The sequence below is a fragment of the Ahaetulla prasina genome, chromosome 5 (assembly GCF_028640845.1).
Source record: "Ahaetulla prasina isolate Xishuangbanna chromosome 5, ASM2864084v1, whole genome shotgun sequence".
Classification (NCBI taxonomy): domain Eukaryota; kingdom Metazoa; phylum Chordata; class Lepidosauria; order Squamata; family Colubridae; genus Ahaetulla; species Ahaetulla prasina.
In genome coordinates this window covers 81454928-81482216 of record NC_080543.1, presented here as the reverse complement: position 1 = coordinate 81482216, position 27289 = coordinate 81454928, and the positions used below count along the sequence as shown (strand labels likewise).

The following is a 27289-nucleotide window of genomic DNA, read 5'->3' as shown; positions in this document are numbered from 1 at the left end:
TGGATACATACATGATAATTTCTTAGGATCTAAATGCCATCTATAAAACATTTTATAAAAATTTTCCCTCAGATTCTGTGCCTGCGTGAATTTAACATTTCTAACCCAAATTTTTTCCCAAGTTTCCAATAATATTGGCTCCTGAAAATTTTGTGCCCACTTTATCATACAGTCCTTTACCAAGTCCCTTTCAGAATCTATTTCAAGTAATACATTATACAATCTCTTTATATGCTCCTGAGACTGATTTCTAATTTGCTTTACCAAATTTCCCTCGTTCTGCTCTGTACCAATTTTCTGATCTTCCTTCCATCTAGCACGTAATTGCTCATATTGAAACCAAGTATAATTTTTCCCTTCTTCTTTTAGTAGTGCAGAGATTTTAATTGCAAATTACCTCTTTCAGTATACAAAAGATCTTTATATGTAATCATTTGGAACTTTTTAAGCATTTTTTTACTACTGGTTCTCCAAAAGTAAAACCAGGAAGTAATGATGACTGGGCAGGTGGGCATTGCTACTGGTTCTCTGACTCACCAGCTGTCATTGCTACCGGATTAGCTGAACTGGTCTGAACCAGGAGCATTTCACCCCTGCTTTATGTAATGTATCTTTAAGAGTTTTGGAGGGAAATTAGAGCGGGAAATAGCACATTGCTGATTGGCTGAAGCCTCCGACTGAACTGTATATAAAGAGGGGTTTTTCCGTTGTTGGTTGCTGGGTTCACTATAAACTAAAGAGCTGTTGTTATTCATCTGGTCTCCTGCCTCGTTATTGCCCGAATCTAACACTGGCGACGAGGGTGGGATCTCGAGGCAAAAGAGTGCCAGGAAAGAGCTGAGCTAACCAGGAATACACGAACCCAGCAAAATAAGGGCGGATAGCAGCGATGTCCAGCTATACACCGCCAGCGCCATTCGACCCAGCTAAAGAAAAATGGGGGTCATACATGGCTCGTTTCGAGTGCTTCCTCGAAGCGAACGAACTCCAGGGAGTCTCCGACAACAGGAAGAGAGCATACTTCCTAAGCCACTGCGGTTCGGAAGTTTTCGACACCGCAGAGTCGCTTTCGGAGCCAACGCCGGTACAGTCGGTACCGTGACAAACCCTGCAGACCGCCCTTCGGGCTCACTACGCACCGACACCCTCAAAATTCGTTCAAAGGTTTGAATTACGGCAACGGATGCAACGAGAGGGCGAATCGATTCGTGTGTACATGGCAGCGCTGAGAAAAGCCGCTAACCATTGCGAATATCGAGACTTGGAAGACGCATTACTCGACCAACTCATTTGCGGGGTCAGAGACATCCGATTGCGACGGCGGCTGCTGTCCAGAAGCAACCTAACACTGGCAGTCGCCTTGGACGAGGCCAGGGCTCATGAGATGTCCACCCAAGCGGCAGAAACCCTGCAAACACCGATCGCGCCAGGGACTGGGGTGAAAACAACCCCGGTCCACAATGAGGAAGTCCAGGCCGACGAGGAAGAGGAAGAAGTCTTCCACACCGGGAGGCCAGAGAAAGAAGACCGGGGCGACTGCGCGAGTTGCGGGGGAAACACCAACGAAAATACTGCAAGTTTAAGGATGCGACTTGTCGGCGGTGCGAAAGGAAGGGGCACATAGCGCAGGCCTGTCGAGCGCCCCAACCTTCCCGCCAAAAATTCAAACCGACCAATCAGAGCGCGGGAACGGCGAAGCGGCCCGTGATTGGTCGATTCAAAAAAGGCGCGAAGCTTAATCAGACTGCCGTGAGAGTGGGTCAAGCAGCCACGCGCCTTGAAAAAAAGATTTTTACTAAAACACACATTGAAGGGGTGCCGTGCCGAATGGAAGTGGACACCGGTTCATCGATCACGATCATGTCCTGGGACACTCTCGTGAAAGACTTGCCCGCCATCGCGAAGCGCAAGCTGCAACCACAGAAACTAAGGGTACAAGATTACCAAGGAAATTGCATCCCCGTCCGAGGGGTAACGTCTGTCCAAGTCAAGTAGGGACAGCACAAGAAGACCCTGCCCATCACCGTGGTCGACGGAACCTTGCCGAGCTTGTTGGGACTGGACTGGTTCCGGGCATTGGGCATGGGAGTGACCGGAGTCTTCCGAAACGACATCGACCTAAAAGACGAACTAATGAAGGAGTTCGGGACGTCTTCAAAGACGGTTTGGGGCAAGTACGAGGGGACCCCGATCTCCTTTAACCTTGACCCACAGGTTGCCCCTATCCGGTTAAAGGCTAGGAGGTTCCGTCAGCCCTAAAGCCCAAAATTGACCGGGAGCTGGACAAACTAGTAAGCCAGGGAATACTAGTGCCAGTTGACCATGCGAAGTGGGAGACACCCATAGTCACCCCAATCAAACCGGACGGGTCGGTCCGGATTTGTGCTGACTACAAGGCAACGCTTAATAAAGCGTTGCAGAAGAGTGCCTACCCCGTCCCAGTAGTACAACACTTACTGCACTCTTTGGGGCAAGGCCAGGTTTTCGCCAAGCTAGACTTGGCCCAAGCCTATCAGCAGTTACCCGTAGATAGCAGCACGGCCGAAGCACAAACAATCGTAACGCACAGGGGTGCTTTTAAATGCACCCGGTTACAGTTTGGGGTTAGTGTGGCTCCAGGGTTATTTCAGAACCTAATGGAGTGGCTATTGCAGGGACTCCCCGGGGTGGTACCGTACTTTGATGACGTACTGGTATCCGCCGACAATCTAGAAGACTTAGGGGTACGGCTGAGAAAAGTTTTGAGCATTTTCCGGTCCGCCGGTCTCAAAGTCAAACTGAATAAATGCCAGATCGGGGTAGGATCCGTGGAATTCCTGGGCTATCGGATAGACAGGGAAGGAATCCACCCCACTGAGAGCAAGGTTAGGGCAATCAGGAAGGCCCCAGCTCCCCAAAACAAAACGGAGTTACAGGCATTCTTAGGTCTGGTCAACTTTTACGCCGTATTTTTGAAAAATAAGGCGACCATAGACGAACCGCTACATAAATTACTAACAAAGACAGCTGTGTGGTCTTGGGGAAAGGCGGAAGCTAGGGCATTCGAAGCAGTAAAAAACCTTCTGTCTAGCGATAGCCTACTGATTCAATACAATGGCACGCTGCCATTGGTGTTAGTTTGTGATGCATCTCCCTACGGGGTGGGGGCTGTGCTCAGCCACAGGTTACCAAATGGCACAGAAGCCCCTATAGCATTTTACTCCCGAACAATGTCATCAGCTGAAAGAAACTATAGCCAGCTAGATAGAGAAGCCTTGGCCATAGTCTCCGGGGTAAAGAAGTTCCATGAATATGTATTTGGTCGTGACTTCGAAATCGTCACAGACCATAGACCCCTACTAGGTCTGCTGGCAGGCGACCGCCCAACGCCCGTGGCACTTTCGCCTAGACTGACCCGATGGACTATCTTTCTGGCTGCGTATTCTTACAAATTACTGCATCGGCCAGGAAAGGAGTTAGGGCATGCGGACGCTTTGAGCAGATGCCCATTACCAGAGACTATCGAAGACCCCACTCCGGGCACACCGTCCTGCTAATTGACTCTTTGGACTCTGGTCCAGTCACTTCCAAGGAGGTGGCTCGGCTTCTTACAAGGACATTACAATAAGAACTGTAATTGGTTGGGTGCAAGAGGATGGCCGCTACCGGGCGAGCAGTTTAAGGAATATGTAAAGAAACGTGGGGAGTTGTCGGCTCAAGGAGTGTGTTTGCTCTGGGGGCATAGAGTGGTGATCCCGGAGAAATTGCGGAAAAAAGTTTTGGAACTCCTGCACGAGGGCCACCCTGGGATCGTGAGAATGAAGGGTTTAGCAAGGAGCTATGTGTGGTGGCCCTTGATGGACACGGAGATTAGTGGCAGGGTAGGAAAATGCCAAGCCTGCCAGGAGTCCAGACCACTACCACCAACGGCCCCAACTCGAGAGTGGGAGAAACCCCAGGGCCCATGGTCTAGGATCCACATCGATTTTGCCGGCCCCTTCCATGGGCAAACATTCCTAGTGGTAGTCGATGCCTATTCCAAATGGCTGGAAATCATTCTTATGAGATCCATGACAGCCGAGGCCGTAATCTCAGTCCTTCGGCGCCTATTTGTAACCCACGGGTTACCCGACACCCTAGTTTCCGACAACAGTCCGCAATTCACAGCGACCCTATTTGAGGGGTACTTGGCGGAAGAGGGCATCCGGCATGTCCTCTCGGCGCCTTTCCACCCTGCGACGAACGGCCTTGCAGAACGTTTCGTTCAGAGCGCAAAGGAAGTATTGTCCAGAATCAGGCCAGGCGATTGGCAATTAAAAATTGACACCTTCCTAGCAGTACAACACAGAACCCCCTGTGTAGCAACTGGCCGCAGCCCAGCAGAGCTACTGATGGGGAGGAAGCTTAGGTGCCCGTTAGACCGGTTAAACCCAAACTACACCCCAGACGGGTACAAAGGGACAAACGGTAAAACAAGAGAAATGACAGTGGGAAGTCCAGTATGGGCACACAATTACGGAGAAGGCCCAAATTGGGTAAAGGGGACAATCCTTGAAACAACCGGGCCCAAATCGTATCTGGTAGAGATAGAGGATGGCTGGGTTTGGAAGCGCCACATAGACCAATTAAGGAAAAGAACAACCAAAAATCCAGAAACAGACAAAACAGGCCCTGACTATACAATGTTTGAATCCACAGCTAACTCAAACCCGGGGCAAACGCGGGACTTATCTGAGTTCGATGAGGTCCAGCGACACCAACCGGTCCCTCCTGAAGAAAGCAGGGACGACTCTGCAAATAATCCAGGGCCGGATGGCCTAGAGGAGGAGCTGAGAGGAACAAACAGTCCCTCCGGCCAGCTCGACTCACTCCCAGAGAATGAATTGCGCAGGTCCGAAAGAGTTAGGAGACGCCCAGTCTACTTGCGTGACTACGTAGAGAAATAAGATGCTAATTTGATGTAAATAGGGGTAAAATGTTTTCTGGGAGGGAAGGAGTGTAATGTATCTTTAAGAGTTTTGGAGGGAAATTAGAGCGGGAAATAGCACGTTGCTGATTGGCTGAAGCCTCCGACTGAACTGTATATAAAGAGGGGTTTTTCCGTTGTTGGTTGCTGGGTTCACTATAAACTAAAGAACTGTTGTTATTCATCTGGTCTCCTGCCTCGTTATTGCCCGAATCTAACACTTTATATGTAATTAATACAGTATTAGGAATGTCTTCCTGTTTTCTCATAAAACCCCCTGGACATAGGGAGAATTGTATTACAAATCCAAATAAAAACAATCATCAAAAGGAGGATTTCAAGAGAATATATGCAGTGTGTACTGCATTGTCAGAATAATCTAACACTGCTTCACTGTTCCCCCAAATTCCTGGTATATATAAAATATCTTCTTAGGTACTACATAGCAATTTTGTGCTGTCTGAAATCACTGTCATACTAACACGAATATTAACATTCTGAGTGTAACTCCAAGAATTACATTTTATAAACATGAAATTAATTAATAATTTAACTATTCAGCATATTTTACTAAGCTAGATCAGATGTAAAGTTGCTATGAAAACACTAGGGAAAAAATCTCTTGAATTGGAACCAAAAGATGTCAAAATTGAGGCCACATAGATTGCTCTGAGAAGATCATCAAAAGAAGAAAATTTCCTTTCTTTACTACCTATCTCAATTCAGCAGCCAGGAGAATCTAAAGAAGAATTTTGTAGAATATTGAACATCTTGGCTTTAGCTAAAGAAAATTTTCTCTCCCTGTGGAATCTAGTCATATTTTATTCCACAAAGAAAACTATTCAAAAACCTCATCAGAGCTGAAGAAGTTTCTTGGATGAGAAGCAAAATGTCTTCAAAGAAAAAAAACAAAGAAAGAAAATCCATTTGCTTTTTGAAAAAGCATTTTTGTGACAACCATGACCTGAATGACTGAGAAACTCCATAGACACCTATTAAAAACTGTCATTTCTTTTTCTCTTCCATAATTACACATGATTGGGGTTTAAGAAAACAACCCAATTCAAAAATGATCATTTAAAGTTCAGTCTTTTTACTAACTGCAGCTACACATAATCAGAATTTAAGAAAAATAAGGGGTAAAGTTATTGTGCTGCTCCACGCATCTAGGCTGGAGGAAAAGCAGAGAAATCCAAGTTTGTTTTAACTACAGCCCATAAAAAGTTCCAGGTACACAGATTGTTTTCTGTAGCTACCAATGAAAGCAAAATCTTTACAAATTCCAGAAGAATACCAACCTGTTTGTTCTTGTAATACTATATTGTAACCAAAACACATGCTATCACCGTCTTTCTTTCTATTTAAGTTCAAATGCTAAACCATATGGTAAGCCATAATTATTTGACTATAATCTATTGGACAAGCCACAGTACAATACAAAATATTTGTTAACACTGAATCTTACAGTGTGGGTTTTATATATATACATATTCTAACCTAAAATTCTTGATTATACAAGAATAGACTAAGAATTAACTATATGAACAATTTTGGCACCTCCTAGAGTTGTGGCAATTTCTTTCCAGCTCTCACCCTTTTGAAATAAATATATTCTGATTTTAAAAAATAACAAAGCATTTTCATGGTTGCAAGTGCTGAATCTTATACTGCTTGTACTAGATTTATAAATAACCCCAGTCCCTGGAATTGGCATCATGGAAAAGTAGGAAGGGACATCGGTACTTTTCCAGATGAAAAAAATTCACAGAGCATAGGCAATCTTGAATCTCCTGTACAATCTCAGAATAAGATTTTCAGATCAGCGGTGAAATGCTGTCGGTTCACTCTTGTTCAGGCAAACCAGTGGTGATAAAAACTAACTATACCAGTTCAGGCGAACTGGTATAAAAAATTGCTTTAAAAAGTAAAAAAAAAGGTTCCGACAATCACAGCTATGCCGCGCATCATCAGAACACTTTTTTTACTTTTTTAAAGCATTTTTTTACTACCTATTCGCTGAACCAGTAGTAAAAATGCTTTAAAAAGTTAAAAAAAAAGTTGGCCACTCACACCCGGTCACATGACACACACACCCCCGGCAAAGCCATGCCCACCAAGCCACGACACACAACCAGTAGCAAAAAATTTTGCATTTTGCCACTACTTCAGATTGGAAAATATATTTTCCTATTGTTACCACAAGCATAAGGAAAGATTTCCAACAAAAAGGATCCAGCTTCAACCCACTTGCCTTGTTTTATGAAAGCCATTAGAGTTTTGGAAGTTTACTCCTGTCCTAAATATGTTTTCTTAAACACGTGCCCCATGAGATGTCACAACTTTGAATAGAGATAACCTCTTGTAAGCATTTTGTTCAAATCGTTTTGAGCAGGCTTTAATTCTAAATCATCTCCTTTTCTGTAGAACATTTCCATAATGTTCTAATAGTTTTGTAAATAAAAATTACAAAAACATCCTGCATTTCCTGGGTTTTCTCATCCACAAGAAATGGAAAACTTCAGGAAATGTTTAAGTAGAATTTTACTTATAACTTAAAACAGTTCATTTAATTTTTTATTTTTTTATTTTTATTTGCATTTATATCCCGCCCTTCTCTGAAGACTCAGGGAGGCTTACACTATGTTAGCAATAGTCTTCATCCTATTTGTATATTTATATACAAAGTCAACTTATTGCCCCCAACAATCTGGGTCCTCATTTTACCTACCTTATAAAGGATGGAAGGCTGAGTCAACCTTGGGCCTGGTGGGACTAGAACCTGCAGTAATTGCAAGCAGCTGCTGTTAATAACAGACTGCATTAGCAGTCTGAGCCACAGAGGCCCCTTGAGAGGCCCCATTTAATAGCCATTGAAAGTTACAACAGCACTGAAAAAAGTGACTTATGACTGTTTTTCACACTTACAACCATTGCAGCATCTCCATTATCAGGGGATCAAAATTTGGATGCTTGGCAACTGGTTCATATTTATGACGATTACAGTATCCCAGGGTCATGTCATCATCTTTTGCGATCTGCTGACAACCAAAGTCAATGGGAAAGCCACTTAACAGCTGTGTTACTAACTTAACAACTGCATGGATTCACTTAACAATTGTGGCAAAAAAACCCATAAAATGGGGCAAAATTCACTTAGCAACTGTCTTACTTAGCAACAGAAACATTGGAGTCAATTGTGGTTGTAAGCTGAGGACCACCTGTAAATCATGCAATTTTATATGGATTTGGGAGATGGTTTCCAGAATCATTTGAAAACAAACATTGCATGTAATGGAACATACATAAACTTGTATTAGAGTCTAGATGTAAAGATTCCCTGAATTCAACTTTCATTTCTGATGACTTCATAGATCTATCTATTCAATTTTCCTGACAATACAATTACTTTGATGCTACCTTCTTCCGGGGCTTTTTTTCTCTTCCAGACTGGCCTATTGCTCTGGAATATCAACTTGGATGGTCAACTCTCACAGTGGGGAAATCTGAACCGGTTTACTACTGGTTCACTGGCTGCGCATACACGCTGTGTGCACACATGCCCAGTGAGCACCGTGCACCAAATGCAAGGTGTGCGCGTGCATGCAGTGTGTGCCAAAAGGAGGCATGGGGTAAGTAGAACAGCACGCAGGAGTGTGTGATCAGCTGTGGCGTGAGATTTTTTTTTTACTTTTAAAAGCATTTTTAAAAGTTAAAAAAAGGCTCTGATGATCATGCGGCTCAGCTGTGATCGTCAGAGCCTCTTTTTTACCTTTTAAAAGCATTTTTTACAACCTATTTCTACCAGTCAAGTGGGAAAAGTGAGCGAGCCGGAAAGAAGTGGCAAGCGGGCAAGCAGGCAATTGGGTGGGCATGGATTGGGGTGGCAGGGATTTTTGCTACCGGTTCTCCGAACCACCCGCCACCATCGCTACCAGATCAGTTGATCCGGTCCGAACTGGGAGCATTTCACCCCTGAACTTCCATCCAAAAATCAATGAGTCCAACTCTAACTTAGATGGATTGGGGGAATTAAGACAAGCCAAACTAGGTGCTAACTCCCTATTGAAACATATCCAATAGACATGTTAATCAGCCTGGTCTAATCCTCTACGTTGATACTGGAGTAGATCACTATTTCTCCTCAGATATCTGCTTATTGGGATTGGAAAGCTACCTTAGAACCAGCCGAGATAGAATAGGACTCACTGATCCTTGGATGGAGTTTAATTTAAATTTTAACTAAATTTTTCCCCAGTTCCATAAACAGGCACTATTCTAAGTAAGTGTGTTTCTGGATGTTATTGATTTTTATATGACCCTTAACTGTCGATAACTGTATTATTTTGTTGTTGCAACTGCTATAATATTCCCCTGTTATTTTGGTGGATTTATTTTAATTTTATGAATATAAAGAATATGGAAAGGATCAAATGATTCATTTACTAGTGAATAAAAAATCAGTTATATGTCTGTCTACTAAGTGGACTCACTTGTATTCCTTTAAGAATAACTTCAGAAAAATCTCTCAATTCTATAAATGCTGATTACCATGAATTGGAAATCATAAAATTCTATGTCTTCAAACACATATTTTAATTAAACTGAGTTTTAAAATCTAAGATAAATTTGGCTATTTTCCTCATAACATGAACCATGAAGCTCATAATTGAACCATGATCTTAAACAAAATCCAATACTGACTGACTTATTTCATAGAATTGATGAAAGTAAGTATAAATAAGTATTAGACTTTTAGATGTATTATAAAATATATACAAATATACTTGTTATTATCTTCTGTATAGGTCCTATCTCAGCACCCACTTCCCTTTCCATCTGCTATGTTACCTAGCTTATCCACATCCTCTAACCACACATTTAAAGGAACAATGATTAGAAGAACAGAGAAAGAAAAATCTTACCTCTGCCAGAAGCCAAAATCAAATGAAGGAACAGGAGACCAAGAGAAACCTTTAATTTTAGTAAGCATTCCCATACTTTCTCCATGGATATATGGTTCGTTTTACAGGCTGCCATCCTAGAAAGTGAAAGAAAAACAATTAGCTACATGTATAAATGATATTCATTTTATAAATAGGAAATGTTCATACTGGCAATCCTTGACCATTTGTTTAATGACTATTCAATGTTAGAATGGCACTGAAAAAAGTGACTTATGATCATTTTTTACACTTAAGACCACTGCAGTATCTCCATGGTCATATGATCAAAATTTGGATGCTTGGCAAAGGTATGTATTTATGACAGTTGCAATGTTCCAGGGTCATGTGATCTTCTTTTGCGACTTTCTGACAAACCAAGTCAATGGAGAAACTAGATTCATTTAACAACTGTGTTACTAACTTAACAACTACAGTGATTCACTTAACAACTGTGGCAAGAAAAGTCATAACATGGGGCAAAACCAGTGGTGAAATGTAAAATTCGTTACTACCAGTTCTGTGGGTGTGGCTTGGGGGGTAATGTGAATGGGTGGGCATGGCCAACTTTTTTTTTTTTTTACTTTTAAAAGCATTTTTCGACAACCTCTTCGGCCAAAGAGGTTGTAGACAAAATGCTTTTAAAGGGTTCTGACGATCCCAGCTGAGTTGCCTGATCGTCAGAACCTTGTAAAAGCATTTTGTCTACAACCTCTTTGGCCGAAGAGGTTGTAGAAAAAATGCTTTAAAAAAATTCTGACAATCCCAGCTGAGCCGCGCGATCATCAGAGGCTTTTTTTTTTTACTTTTAAAAGCATTTTTTCGGCCGAAGAAAAAATGCTTTTAAAAGTAAAAAAAAAAAACAACCTCTGATCATCGTGCGGCTCAGTTGGGCATGGGCAGGGGCAGGAATTTTTGCTACAGGTTCTCCGAACCACCCGCCACCATTGCTACCGGATCATTTCACCCCTTTGCAAAACTCACTTAACATCTTGCTTAGCATTGGAAATTTTGGACTCCATTGTGGTCATAAGTCAAGGATTACTTCTATCAATGTTTTAGATTATGGATTCCGGCAGCGACTCATCGTGGAGCAGGGTGAAGGAATGGAGCTCTGTCCCTAAACCCTGAAAAATCTTCACGAAGAGCCCGCTTTAGGGCATTACCGATCTCGGAGAGATCGATAAACTAAAGAGGAAGCTCCGTAGATTCTGGGAGTGGAAAGCAACCACACGAGCAGACAGGAGCACCACTCTTAAACTGGTGGAGAGGAAGTCGGTCTTTATGGCTGGCCTAGAGCGATGACAGCTGCAAAAGTGGGAAGCAAAGAGTGAAAAGCAGTAGCAGTGTTTGACAGTGAAAAACCCCAGAAGGAGGTGAGAAGCTGGGCAAAGAAAAAGCGCGGAAGAGAAAAACCAGAGGGAGAGTGACACAGCGTGTCTGGGATAGCGGCTAAAATGGAGTAAGCTGGAGATTGGAGAGATAAAATAGACTGAGAACAGCACACAACAACTTGGAGCCCAAACAGAAATCCACAAATTGCAAGGATTCGTGAGTGAGAGACTTAAAGAAAAACAAGTTGAGATAATAAAAGGAGATGAAGAGAGTTCTGAAAACATAAATAAGGACTGATTAGAACTAAAGATTAAACCAAAGATTAAAATTTGAACTGGAAAATAGAGACTAAAAATACTGGCTAAGGAAATATAATTTGGTAAGATAAAGGACTTGTGAAACTTGAACTCTGATGGACAAATACTGGTGCAAAATGGAATAGCTGATTGACTGGACTTATAGAAAAGGGGGAAAATAAAAGGAGGAGAAGAAGCAGAAGAAGAAGTAAGAGGAGCTGTCTGGTGGACTTGTGGATATACTAAGCTGATATACCAAAAGCTGAGTTTGAAGAGAAATTGGAATAAGTTTAATGTAATATTGTAATATTGTAATATTGTAATAATGTAATATTGGATGCAGTGGCTCAGGGGATAGGATGTTCAGCTTGTTGATCAAAAGGTTGGCAGCTCAGCAGTTTGAATCCCTAGTGCTGCCGTGTAACGGGGTGAGCTCCTGTTACGTGTCCCAGCTTCTGCCAACCTAGCAGTTTCGAAAGCACATAAAAATGCAAGTAGAAAAAATAGGGACCACCTTTGGTGGGAAGGTAACCGCGTTCCGTGCGCCTTTGGTGTTAAGTCATGCCGGCCACATGACCATGGAGACGTCTTCGGACAGCGCTGGCTCTTCGGCTTTGAAACAGAGATGAGCACTGCCCCCTAGAGTCGGCAACGACTAGCATGTAAGTCCGAGGGGAACCTTTACCTTTACCTTTACATTCCGACACATAGGATTTTTTTTTAAAAAAAGGTATAGATGATAAACCAAACGGATCTGAATGAATTATTGAACTGAATTAAGTTATTATTGGATTAACTGGAATAATATTGGACATATTGATAACTCTATATATTTATATTTATCTTTAGTAAAGAAATATAGTTAAGGTTATTTTTAGAAATTGAGTATAAAAAATAATAGTAATAGAGAACGGTATAAATATATGTATTGCCTATGGTGATTAAGAATTATGAATATATAAATATATAAGTATATTGATAAGAAAGAGTTAAGAATAATATATAGTATATTAGACAAGTGTGGGAGAAGAAAAGGGACAATTGTATAAAGAAATAATAGAGATACAAAGACAGTAAAAATTAGATATATTTGTGTACTTAAATATAGAATATTCTGTGTGAAAAATATTTTTAAAAGATTTGTCCAAACGATAAAGATGGCAACTACCACCAAAGTAGGTAAAAAAATAGCGACAATCCCTTCACCTATTACAGCTTCACCTACAAGTCAAAAATCAACAACGACCACACGTGGCAAAGACAAATCAGATCCGGCAACGAGCATGAAAAATATGCAACTAAGGATACAAACGTTACAGGAAACAATGAATAAAACACAAGAAGCAATAGCAAACAATCACGAAGAAACAAAAATGCTGCATGAAGAATTAAAGACTGAAATTGGTGAAATGAAGGAGGAAATTAAGAACATGAAAGATAAAATTGGTGACATTTAACAAGTAATGCTAGAAAATGAACAAAGAATTCAAAAAGTGGAATCTAAAATAGTCCATGTCGATTATAAAATAGAAAAGATGGAGCAAAAGACCCTACAATTAAATAAAGAGTTAAGTGAGTCAATTGCTCATCTGGAAATGGAAAAAGTTTCGCTATTCTTAAGATTTCAAAATATACCAGAAGAAAAAGATGAAGACCTGGGAGAGAAAATGGCAGACATATTAGCAGAAGCTTTAGGAAAAGATAAGCTAGAAATAAGAAGAGAATTGGAAGAAGTTTACCGCATATACACAAACTATTCAAGAACACATAGAAAGGCGAGAGAGGTACATATAAGGTTTATTAAAAGAGCAATGAAAGACGAAATATACAAACAAACAAGAGAGGAACCTATAATATACAAAGGTAAAGAAATTATAGTATTAAAGAAAATACCACGCAGAATAAGAGACCAGAGAAAACAATACCACTTTCTCACAACACAATTAACGAGATACAAGGTCAGGTTTAAGTGGTTAATACCGGAAGGCATACTTATAACATGGCAGGCAAAAAAAAATTAAGGTAGACACAATTGAAAAAGTGCAGGACTGACCAGGATTGATGTGGATGTGAATAAAATGTATACTGTTTCTCTAGCTTATGTGTCTGTCTCCAAACGTCTTGAAGCCTTAATTTTGCCATCATACAAAAAAATGATTTTGGTAATATGTTCTTTTTTTTATTTTTGCTACTTTTATAGTCATTCTCGACTTCCACAATTGCATTAAAATCTCCAATCAGACAAATATTTTCATAATCCAACCTTATTAATTTATTGTGAACCTTTTGAAAATATTCGTGCTGATTTCTGTTTGGGGCATATATTGCTGTGAGTAAAATTTGTTTGTGTTCCAGTTCGAATTCTAACATTAATATTCTACCTTCTTCATCTGAGTATATTAGCTTTGATTTTATTAGAAATTAGAAATTAGAAAGCATTAGAAATATTATTGACAAAAATCAGAGAAGATCAGGAAATAAAAGGCTTAAAAACCAAAAATGAAGAATATAAGGTTCAAGCCTTCGCTGATGACATGGTATTCATTTTAGAAGATCCACTAGAAACCGGCCCCAAATTGATTCAAAAAATTGAGGAATTTGGTGAAGTAGGAGGACTCAAGATAAACAAAAATAAATCTAAATTAATAACAAAAAATCTCACCCAAAGTCAAAAAAATGAATTTGAAGACAAAATCAAAATAAATATAACTAAGAAAATAAAATATTTAGGGATTTGGCTCACAGTGAGGTGTTCATCAATTAAGGAGGATAATTATGATAAAATACTAAATAATATAAAAAAGATTTGGATAATTGGAAAAACCTACAAATTTCACTATTGGGCAGAGCCACTACGATCAAAATGAATATTTTGCCAAAAATTTTATTTCTGTTCCAAGTCATTCCAATAAAAGTAGGGAAAACATTCTTTCAAGAGTTGAATAAATTGATCACTAAATTTATATGGCAAGGGAAAAAAGCTAGGATTAAATTAAAACTATTGCAAGAAACGACCGATAAAGGGGGTTTGGCCTTACCAGACTGGGAATTATACTACAAAGCATCAATTATCACACGGCTAGAAGACTGGATGGAATTGGAAAATAAAAGAATTCTAGCAATAGAAGACCACGATTTGCAAGCGGGGTGGCATGCATTCCTTTGGGATGACAAATACAAAACACATAAATATTTTCATACACACATAATTAGGAATGCGCTGATACAGATTTGGAAAAAAAATAAAACCAAAATACTATACAAAAATCCCAATGTGGCTATCACCAACAGAAATAATGAAACACCCAAATTTATTAGATGTAGACAAGATAATTAGACACGAGAAATTAATAAATGTACAAGAAAATTTGAGAACAAAACACGAATTGGAAAAAGCAATAGGCAGGGAGGTAGATTGGTGGACATACACACAAATACAATCAAGATACACAGAGGATCAGCGGTGAGACTATTGATAGGACAATACTCTGTGGGGGCTCCTACCCTCTGGAACGAACTTCCCCCTGGTTTACGGCAAATATCTGACCTTCGGACCTTTCGCCGCGAATTGAAAACGTATTTATTTACTCACGCGAGGTTGGCTTAAATTTTGTTGTATTTTTAAATTTATATTTTATATTTCTAAATTTTATATGAATTTTAATGGGTTTTTAGAATTTTAAATGTTTTAAAGTTTTCGGCCAATTGTATAATAAGTTTTTTAATTTTGTTTTAATTGTATATTGTATTGTTTGGGTTTTTATTCTGGCTGTACACCGCTCTGAGTCCTTTGGGAGAAGGGCGGTATAGAAATCTAATAAATAATAATAAATAATAATAATAAATAATAATAATACTGGAAGAAAAAAGAGTTACCTACAATAGAAGAATGCATATTGAAAGTTGCTAATTTGGCTGAGATGGCTAAAATCTCAGTCTTTTTGAAAGATGCTACACAAGAAAAATATCTAACAATGGAAAAAATGGATTGAATATACGCAAAATAGATATCAGATTAAGAGATATCAGATTGCCTTTGAATGATTAGGATGTATTTATCTCTGATTTTTTTTTTTTTTTATTAAAAAAGTTTTACAACAATTAAATTTTTCCCCCTCCCCCCCTCCCTCCTAAACCCCCCTCCCCCCCCGGACTTCCCGGAGCAAACACAAGGTATAGTTCCTTAAACAAAACAGTCATACATTAAACTTTTAAAAATCTAACACAATTATAATCTTTCTCATATAACCTGACTTCTTCCATTAAAATCAAAATAACATCCTTCATTCAAAAGCAATCCGAAATTTCTTAATCTGATATCTATTTTGAATATAATCAATCCAGTTCTTCCATTCATTTAAATATTCTCTTGAGTACTGTCTTTCAAGAAGGCTGAGATTTTAGCCATCTCAGCCAAATTGGAAACTTTCAATATCCATTCTTCTATTGTGGGTAATTCTTTTTTCTTCCAATATTGTCCAATCAACAGTCGTGCTGCTGTTATTAAGTTCAAAATCAACTTAGTCTCAATCACTGTACAGTCCGTTGTTATTCCCAAAAGGAAAAATTGCGGTAGAAACTTTATCTTCTTCTTCAGAACATTCTGCATAATCCACCAGATTCTTATCCAGAAAGACTTAATTTTCTTACAAGTCCACCATACATGAAAATATGTAGCATCATCACAATTACATCTCCAACATTTCGCTTGCATATCTGGATACATACATGATAATTTCTTAGGATCTAAATGCCATCTATAAAACATCTTATAAAATTTTCCTTAAATTCTGCGCTTGCGTAAATTTAACATTTCTAACCAAATTTTTCCCATGTTTCCAACATTATTGGTTCTTGAATATTCTGTGCCCATTTTATCATACAATCCTTTATTAAATCTCTTTCAGAATCTATTTCTATCAACACAGTATACAATCTCTTTATATGCCCCTGAGTTTGATTTCTAATTTGTTTAACCAGATTTTCTTCATTTTGAATGATACCAATTTTCTGATCTTCTTTCCATCTAGCCTTTAACTGTCCATATTGAAACCAAGTATAATTCCTCCCTTCTTCTTTTAATGTATCCAAAGATTTTAGTTGTAAATTTCCTCTCATTGTATAAAAGATCTTTATAAGTAATCATTTCTTGTTCCTGTTCTATATTTATATTCTCTACTGCGTGCGAGGACATACCCATATAGGAATTTTATAATTTAACTTATAATAATATTTTTTCCAGACACGCAGAAGAGAAATTCTCAACACATGATTCTTAAAAGCTTTATCTACTTTCTTATCATACAATAAATATGCATGCCAACCATATAATAAATCATAACCTTCTATATTCAAAATCCTTTCCTCCGTCAAATTAAACCAATCACTTATTACCGAAAGAACAACTGCTTCATAATACAGTTTTAAATTAGGCATTTTAATCCTCCTCTTTCACGTGTATCTTGCATTATTTTCATTTTAACTCTCGCTTTTTTCCCTTCCCATATAAATTTATTAATTCCAATCTGCCATTCATCCAAATTTTTATCTTTCTTAATTATTGGTATCATCTGAAACAAGAACAAGAATTTAGGCAGAACATTCATTTTATAGCTGCTATTCTCCTAACAAAGATAATTGTAATTTTTCCAAGTATTCATTTCCTTCTGAATTTTTTCCATAACACATCATAATTATTCTTATACAATTTTCCATTTGATGATGTAAGAAAGACTCTAAATATTTAACCTTTTTTACAATTTCAAATCCTGTTATTTCCTCTAGTTTTTCTTTCTGGTTCTTAATCATATTTTTGGTTAACACTTTTGTTTTATTTTGATTCACTTTAAACCCTGAGACCCTTCCATATTGATTAATTACTTCCAACAAATATACACTCGAATTTATAGGCTGAGTCAACATAACAACCAAATCATCTGCAAATGCTCTAACTTTATATTCATATCTTCTAATTCTAATACCTCTATCTCCCTTAACTCTCTTATCTTATCCAATAAAGGTTCCAAAGATAAAATAAACAATAAAGGTGATAAAGGACACCCTGCCTTGTTCCTTTCGCAATTTTAAAACTATCTGTCAAACTACCATTAATTATTATCTGAGCTGTTTGCTCTCCATAAATTGCCCTAAGTATTCGTATAAAACCATTTCAAAATTGCAATTGATCTGATCATTTAAATAGAAATTCCCAATGCAAACGATCAAAAGCTTTCTCTGCATCCAAGAATATAAACGCTGACGGAATCTGATTTTTCTTTTCCAAATATTCCAATAATTCACTATCTGCCTAACATTATTCCTCATTTGTCTCCCTTTTATGAAACCAGACTGGTCAGTGTGAATCCTTTGTTGTACAATTTCCATTAACCTATTTGCCATTATTTTTGCAAAATCTTATAATCATTATTCAAGAGTGAAATCGGTCTATAATTCCCAGGCTTAGTACAATCCTGATCCTCTTTTGGTATCAATGAAATAAAAGTAGTCCTCCATGATGGTGGTACTCCTCCTCCCATCAATATCTGATTAAATAACTCCATAAGTGGACCAACTATCTCATTCTGTAACTTTTATAATATATTGCTGTAAGTCCATCTGTGCCTGGGGATTTCCTATTTTAATTGCTTTATTACCAAAATAATTTCCTCAGAAGTTATAGGCCGATTCAACTCTTCCCTTTGTTCATTAGTTAAACCTTTAACTTTATATTCTTTCAAATATTTATCAATATCCATATTCAATATTGTATCTCTGGCATATAAATTTGTATAATATTCCAAGAAAGCTTTTTTAATTTTATCCTGTTGAAATCGCACTTTACCCTTGTATTCAATTCCTTCAATAGTACGTGCTTTCTGTCTTTTCCTTAACATATAAGCCAACCACCTCCCTGATTTATTGGCATTACAAAAAGTATTATGTTTAGCATATTGTATATTGGTTGCCACCTGATCTGCCATTAACATATTAAATTGACTCTGTAATATCTTTATCGCTTCAGTAGTTTTTAAATCATGTGGATTATATACCAATAATTGTTGTTTCCTCTGAATTTCTCTTCTAAATCCCTACGCTGTTTTTGTAGTTTTCTCCTCTGTCTACTATTAATATATATCAAATTTCCTCTCATAAAGGCCTTGCTCGCGTCCCACACCATTTCTATCGAGGTTCCTTTCCCAAATTATAATCAAAAATTCTTTCATTTGTTTTTTACATTGATTTACATTATCCTCATATCTAAACAAATTTTCATTTATTCTCCATGATCTTCTTCCACCTTCATATTGCAACTCCATCCATACCGGACTATGATCAGTTAAACACCTTGGAAATATCTTTGTTTTCCTAACCCTAGAAAGCAAGTCATTGGTAATTAATATAAAATCAATACGTGAAAAAGATTGATGCCTATCCGAAAAATAAGTATAATCTCTATCATCAAAATTCTGCCTTCTCCATATATCTTTCAACTCAAAATCTTCCATCAAATCAAAAAAAGATTTAGGCAATTTTGCATGCATAGGAATTTTCTTAGAAAGAGTTCTTTTATCTCTTCTAGTGTCCATTACACCATTCCAATCCCCTAATATAATAAATGTTTTATAGTCCCAAAAAGTCAATTTTTCATGTAACAGTTTATAAAATTTTTCTTGTTGTTGATTAGGTGCATATATGCCAATCACAAGTGTCTTTTTTCCTTCTAAAATCAATTCAATAGCAATATATCTTCCTTGAATATCCGTTTCAATTAATTTACTTGATATATTTTTCTTCAAATATATAACTATACCATTTTTCTTATTCGAGCAGAAGAAACAAAATGTTTACCTAATTTGAATTAATCAAATATTTCTGATCTGATAATTTTATATGTGTCTCTTGCAAACATATCACATCATTTTAAATTGTTTCAAATAATGGAATATTTTTCTTCTTTTCTGTGCTGAATTTAAACCATTAACATTCCATGTCAAAAATTTATTTGCCATCTCTGGCCTCTTGAAGCTTCTGAGCAATTAGCTGAAGACCCTCACTCTTCGGCTTGGCTCCTCCCACAGCTTCAGTAGTAGAATCCCGTTCCTGTCTTTGAAGTCGTTCCTCCATCTCCTTTCCCCTAATAGCTCCCCTTGTCACTCTTTGTTCTTGAGATTGTTCTTGAGGTACTGATATCACAGGTGCAGTTTCAGCTTCCCCACTCTGTTTCTCTTGAAGACTTTTATCCACTGTTTCTACATCCACTTTCAATACATTAAAAAGAAAATCTTTTGCTTTCAATTCAGTATCAATTCGATATCTCCTGCCTTGAAAAAATACTGTTAAACCAATTGGGACCTCCCATCTATATTGAATCTGATGCTTCTTAAGCTCTTGTGTAAAAAACCTAAAATCCCTTCTATCCTTTAACATTTTAGCAGGGATCTCTTTCAAAACCAACACCTCCTGTTCTGCTATTTGCAATTTCTTTTGGTATGTAGCTTGCAAAATCTGATTTCTTATTGTAGAAGTTAAAAAGTAAATTACAATATCTCTTGGGAGCTTTTTCTGCCTCGCTACCCAAGAATTAACCCTATATGCCTTATCAATTTGAAAATCAACTTCTCGAGGGTCCATGCCTAACATTTCAGCTAAGGCTTCTGATATAACTTTTTTAAGATCTTCTTCCTTCCGGTCTTGAAGACCCCTAATTCTCAAAGCCTTCTCCAACGCTCTATATTGCAATACCACCACATGATCCTCATTTTTATCCACTTTATTTTGAAGCTCTCCAACTTTATTATCCAAATACTGATTTGCTTGACTAATTACTTCCACTTTATCCTCCATTACTTCCAAATTTTTTGCCAAACCTTGAAAAACCATCAATAAATCTTCTCTAATTTTTTTATTAGTCTCTTTAATTTCTTCCCTAAGTTGATCCTTCACACCATGAATATTATTCATAATTTCTTTAAATCGCTCTTCAGAAACTCTATTCTGTTCCTTTAATATATCTTCTAAATTAGTTTCAGACCCCCTTCTCGTCATGGGAACTTTTGGTGGCTTAGAAGCCATTTTAATTTAAGTAAAGTCTCTAATTAGAATTATAAAATCTCAAAGTCTCAAAAAGTCTCCAATTAAAGTTGTAAAATAAAAACTTTCACCTTGCCTCCTCTGGAAAGCTTCTATTCAGCTAAAATCCACAAAGACGAACTTCACTTTCTCTCACAAGCAGCCTCCAATCCACTTCCTCTCAGACGCCATTTCTTCCTTCACTAAGTTCAAGTGAGAAAAAGTTTTCCCCTTTTAAAAAGGAGTAGAAGTCAGCTCTCTTCTTGCTTCCCCAGTAATCGATCACTTGTATTTGCCCCGTCTGCTTTAAGTTATTCAAAACGGAATCAATTGAGCAGAGGTGGGCGTTTTCCTCTTGTCCTGCTTAATTAACAGGATCGAGCCGAGTCTGGAGTGGGGCTGGGTTATGCAGGCAGCCCTCCGAGACTCTGCATAAGAAAGCAGAGCCCCTGGGGCAATCTTCTGCTATCCAGCCACTCTTCGCTATTCTCTTTCACCCAGAGAAAAGCTTTGAAGCTGGCTAACAGCCGTTCTCCCGCTGTTTCACCAACTTTTACAGAATCTCAGTTCGGGACGCCATTCCAGGCGTCCTCCTCGGGGAAAACGAAACCACCGGAAGTCTATTTATCTCTGATTTGTATGGGGGAAGTTAGGATTTGAGAAGAAGGGGAGGATTATAATTTGTGTTAGGGAAAATTTAGCGTATGATTGTTTTTTCTTTTGAACTATACCTTGTGTTTGTTCTGGGAAGTCGGGGGGGGGAGGAAGGGGGGGTTTTGGAGGGAGGAGGGAGGGGATGGAGTGTGGGAGGGGAGAAAAAGGGGGGTGAAAAATTTTGTAAAAACTTTTTCAATAAAAAAAAGATACAGAGGATAAAAGTATGAAATAGAGAGAGCAGCAAGAATTGGATAAAATTGTACATGGAACAGAGCTAAAATTAATCAGTAAAATATATGAATACCTACCGCGATATAAAATGAAAGATGAGGTGGTTAAAGAAACAATGATCAAATGGGCAAAAAACTTTGGATACAATATAGAATTGGAGAAATGGGAAAAAATGTGGAAAACAAATATAAAAATGACAATGTCAGCGGCATTCAAAGAAAACCAGCTGGAAATATTTTACAGATGGCACCTTCCACCTGCGCGGCTTGCTAAGATGTACCCGAATAGCTCCGCACTATGTTGGAAGTGTAAAAAGATATACGGAACATATTACTATACATGGTGGACATGCCCAACAACGGAAAAATTCTGGGTTAAAATTAAAAAGTGGCTGGAAGAAATAACTAATCAACATATAGACTGGAGACCAGAGACCTTCCTTTTGGGAATATTCAACACGAAATATAGTAAGGAAATAGGATACTTAATTTTACATGTAACAGCAGCAGCCAGAATAGCTTACGCACAGAAATGGAAAAATGAGAATATACCAATGGAGGAGGAGGTGATAAACAAAATCTTGGAATGTGATGGACAAACTATCAAAGGAGTTAAGAGAAAAAGAAGAGTCGGAATACTACATAATATGGAACAAATTGTATAATTGGCTAGACTAGAAACACTAGATGATGAAAAAAGGTGAAAAGCTTATATATATATATATGTATATAAAATGGCAATCTATGAAAGAAAATAAATAGTTAGAAGGATAGATAGGATAGAAAAAAGAAACGAGAGAATGGGACAAAAAAGAAAAGTACAATTAAAAGAAACGAGAGGGGGAATAAGGATGTATATATATGAGAAGAATAAGGAAACAAAACTGATGTAAAGAAGGAATATATGCTTTATGTCAATGTATGTTATGTATTGTTGTTCTTTTTTGTTTATATATGTAGGTCTTTGGTTAGTCGGGTTTTCTCCCGCGTAAAATTGGAAGTGTCTTGGCGATGTTTCGACGAAGTCTCATTCATCATCTTCAGGCTTCAGCTTCGTGCTTCTGGGAGCAATGTGTGATTGCAGCTGTTTCTTCCTTTTTAACTGCTAGTGGGGGTTTGAACTGATTGGGTGGGAGCTTGGCTGTGCTCTGATTGGATGGGGTTTTTTTGTGCTCTGATTGGCTGGGGGTGTGTCCTGTTTGGGTGGGGGCTTGGTTGTGCTCAGATTAGTCTGAGTTGCAGGGGGATTTCAGCTGGTGAGCTGCATTGCTGTTGTTTGGCTTCGTGGTCGTGGTCGTGCTACATCTACATAGTGGGTGTCAGTCTGCTGTATGTATGGATTGGAGGGGTTTGAAATGGCTAATGTTGCAGCTGCGGTCTGGCTTCTGGTCCTTGGTCGTGCTTCATGATCAGTGTGGGTTTGGGTCTGCTTTCTGGGTGGATGTGCGGTGGTGACATCCTGTGTGGATCTCGTGAGTGTGGGTGTGGTGTCATTACTCGTGTTAGGGACTCGTTTGTCAATAAGGGCAGGTTTCCAAATGGCTGGTAAGCAGGAGGTATTGTTGTGACCCAGGTTCCTGGACCCAGACTCCTGGACTCGGATGATTCAGAAAGTGAGGGAGAAGACCTGGCAAGCCCTGCTTCTCTTGAGCCCTCTCCCTCCCTGGCACCCACTCAAAGGGAGGAGGAGGGGCCGGCAAGGCCTGATTCTCCCGAGCCTTCTTCTGATTTGGCAACGCCCCAAGAACAGTTTTGGAGTGATGCAAGATTACGAAGACGTGATCGACGTGCGCAGCAGCGGAAGGGTTGGGACAAAGCCAAGTCATAATTGTCATGCAGTGACTGCAGAGACTATAAATAGGAGGCGGGACTTCCTGGTTTTTTGTCTTGGACAAAGTAATGAATTTGTGCGGGCAATCTGTATCAACGGAGGGAAGAATATATTCCTGAGTAATTCTGGCCTTATCTGTAATTTCCTTGTTATCTCCAGAAACTTGGCAGGCCCGTGGGTAGACGTAGCCAGGACATTTATATATATGTAAATAAATCAGAAAAGGAGGCCTCTGACTGACTCTTTGCTGGGAGTATTGGGGGAAGGGAAACAGAACATTTTGTCCAAGACCCCGACTAAAATATCTTCTACCAAAGATGGACCAGCAGCAGGTACAGCAGCAGTTACAGCAGCTACAAGCGGCTAATCAGCAGCTCCAGCAGCAAGTGGCTCACTTGGCAGGCCAACTTGCTGCCGGGAATGTGCCTGCAGCCCCCCCCCCATCCTCCCACTCCTCCTACTCGTCGCAAGTGCCTGATAACCGTGCCGGATAAGTTTTCTGGGCAGCCTGAGATGTTCCCGACCTTCTTGGGACAGTGCCAGCTGTACATGGCTATGCGGCCAGAGGATTTCCCAGATGACCGGGCTAAGGTGGCCTTCGTGATTAACCTTCTTTCCAGCTCGGCTGCTCGATGGGCCACGCCCCTCTTGCTCCAGGACAGCCCCCTGCTGGCGGACCAACAGCGTTTTTGGCAGCACCTGCGCACCATGTACGAGGACCCTGTTCGAATGCTGACGGCAACCAGGCGCCTTAAGGAACTCCGTCAAGGGAAACGCCCCCTGCAGGAGTACATCGCCGAATTTCGTCTTTTGTGCCAGGACTCTGACTGGAATGATGCAGCGCTGGTGGACGCGTTCCAGGAGGGACTCTCAGAGGAATTGCAAGACGAGCTGGCCCGGGTGGAGGCGCCGCGGACCCTAGATAACTTGGTGCCCCTTTGTCTCCGCCTCGATGCCCGTCTGCAATGGTGACCGTCCCGTCGCACCCCCCGGGACCCGCCGTTGACATCTGCACCCCCACTCCCTGCACCCCCAGCTCCCCGGGTCGCCCCACGTTTTGTAACCGCTGCGGAAGAGCCCATGGAGTTGGGAGCGGCCAGACCTCGCCTGACAGCCCAGGAGCGGAACCGGAGGCGCCAAGGTGGATTGTGCCTGTACTGTGGGGAGCCCGGCCACTTCGCCGCTTCTTGTCCCAGAAAGCGAAGTAGGGCACGCACGCCGGTCCCCGAATCACAGCGTGACCAATCGGGAAACGGAGCAGGCCCGACCTCGGGGAAACCCTAGGTCGGGCACGTACTAAGCCCCCACTGGATGTTGCGGAAGTAGACTCTGGGCCCCCTCGGCATCTGATTCTGGACACACGGATATGGTTGGGGAACCAGTCGGACGGGCTCCAGGCGCATGCGCTGGTGGACTCAGGGGCCACAACAAACTTTATGGACCAGGCCTTTGTGACCCAGTTTGCGGTCCCCGTGGTTCCGGTGGACCCTCCGATGCGGGTTGAGACAATTGATGGACGAGAACTGGTGTCCGGCCCCATTAAATTTGCCACCCAGCCTTTGCGCCTGGCTATTGGGGACCATGAGGAGGCGATCCAGTTTTATGTCACGGCGGACCTTCATTTTCCCTTGGTCCTTGGGTTGGCCTGGCTTCGGACCCACGATCCTCAGGTGGCCTGGTCGCGGAACGCCATCTCTTTCCCGAGTCTGCAGTGCGTCGACCACATCCGCCACACCTGTGCCGGCCAGAACGTCCCCACCGCTGCCATCACCTTGCCTCCTGAGCTGACGGACTTCGCCGACGTGTTCAGCGAGAAGGAGGCGGACCGACTACCCCCACATCGGCTCTACGATTGCCCCATGGACCTTCTGCCCAACGCACCACTGCCTGTGGGACGCTTGTATTCCATGTCGGAGCCTGAGTTGGCCCCCCTCAGGGACTTCGTGGACAAAAATCTGGCCCGAGAGTTCATCCGGCCTTCAAAGTCCCCTCTCTCGGCCCCGGTCCTCTTCGTGAAGAAGAAGACAGGGGACTTGCGCCTGCGCTGTGATTACCGCTGGCTAAACACCATTACGGTGCGGAATCGCTACCCCCTGCCGCTCATCCCGGAGCTGCTGGAGAGGTTGCGGGAGGCCACGATCTTCACCAAGCTCGATCTCCGGGGGGCCTACAACCTGGTGCGGATGCGAGAAGGAGAATGGAAGACGGCATTCGCACCCGATACGGACACTACGAATACACTGTCATGCCATTTGGGTTGACCAACGCTCCCGCCGTTTTCCAGCACTTCATGAACGATGTGTTCCGAGACATGTTGGATCGGTTCGTGGTTATCTACCTGGGACGATATCCTGATTTACTCCCGGTCCAGGGAAAGCCACCTTCGACACGTCGGTCTGGTTCTGCAACGCTTGCGGGAGCAACAACTCCATGCGAAGCTGGAGAAATGCGTCTTCTTCCAGACTTCCATAGAATTCCTCGGGCATATCATCTCGCCCGAGGGCATAGCCATGGACCCATGCAAAGTAGAAGCTTTGTGTAGCTGGGAAGCCCCTCGTCGGGTGAAGGATGTTCAGCGCCTGCTGGGCTTCGCCAACTACTACCGGACCTTCATCCCGGGCTTCGCCACACTGACGGCTCCACTTACCCAGCTCCTCAGGAAGAAGGTTGCGTTCCGGTGGGGTCCCCCGCAGCAAGAAGCATTCACAGCCCTCAAGAAAGCCTTCCCGACCCGCTCCAGCCTTTTGTGGTAGAAACGGACGCGTCCAATGTGGCTCTGGGAGCGGTGCTGCTACAGGCTCCGACGAATGGCGGCACACTTTTTCCCTGCGCTTACTACTCCCGGAAACTCAATCCTTCCGAGCGCAACTACACCATCTGGGAAAAAGAGTTGCTGGCTATCAAGGCTGCATTCGAGGCTTGGCGACACCATCTGGAGGGGGCCCGACATCAGGTGGAGGTCCGAACGGACCATCGGAATCTCGAGCACCTCACCACAGCTCGGAAGTTGAACCAGCGGCAGATCCGGTGGTCGTTGTTTTTTGCCCGGTTCAACTTCCGCGTGACCTACATTCCCAGCGGTCACAACCGGAGGGCGGATGCCCTATCCCGCAAGCCAGAGTACCTCTGCGCCAAGGACTCCCTCCCTCCACGGACAGTGCTACCGGCAGAAGCCTTGGCCGCAGCACGGGAACCAGTAGTTAATCTATATCCTTTCTGCACATTCCAATATTTTCTTCATCACATTTTCATCTGTAGGAATCTCTTCACCTTTCCAATTCTGTGCAAATACAATTCTAGTTACAGTTATTACATAAATAATCAAGTATACAGTACATTTTCTTTACTATAATTCCCTGGTAAAGTGGATTTAAAATGGCGTTTGCAATATACAAAGGAAAATGAAACTATAAAAGGACAAAGGAAGAGAAGAACATAACAAGCTACTTTTTAAATGGAATGAATAAGAACTGTTAATGATTTTTTTTTTTACCTTTTTCTTTATCACAATGTTCAAGAAGAAAAGTTTATTGAATTTTTTTTTCTCTTTTTGGTAGATTTTACAGTTTAAGAATGGCTCTTAAGCAAACAGAACTAACTACTAAAATCTTGAAAACTTCTTCACTTCAAATATGGAATATTTTTTTAATAGGAACTTTTGGAGGCTTATCTTTTCTTAATAAGTTTTTAAACAAGAGATTTTTACACCAATATATTAAAGATTGGAAATTCTTTATTGTTAGATGTTAAGCTGATTGGTGAGCAGATGGTTGAAAATGTGTAAGATAGAAGACAAGGGGAAGGAGAATGCTTAAGATGTGATTTTGATGGTATTTTTTTTTAATATATATATATATAGGGTTTAATTTAAGACGCCCTTCTGACGTCTCGTCTGGACTACTGCAATGCTCTCTACATGGGGCTCCCCCTGAGGGGCATCCGGAGGCTACAGTTAGTTCAGAATGCAGCTGCGCGGGTGATTGAGG

General features: G+C 40.7%; 1 protein-coding gene across 1 annotated transcript in view; it reads right to left on the bottom strand.

Annotated features, from left to right (window-relative positions):
* ADGRG2 (adhesion G protein-coupled receptor G2) overlaps nt 1-27289 on the bottom strand; it is a 331018-nt gene that overhangs the window by 240669 nt on the left and 63060 nt on the right. Inside the window, exon 3 of the mRNA XM_058186859.1 lies at nt 9868-9983. Within this exon, the coding sequence (XP_058042842.1) occupies nt 9868-9983 (116 nt within the window). The remainder of the gene's footprint in view (nt 1-9867; nt 9984-27289) is intronic.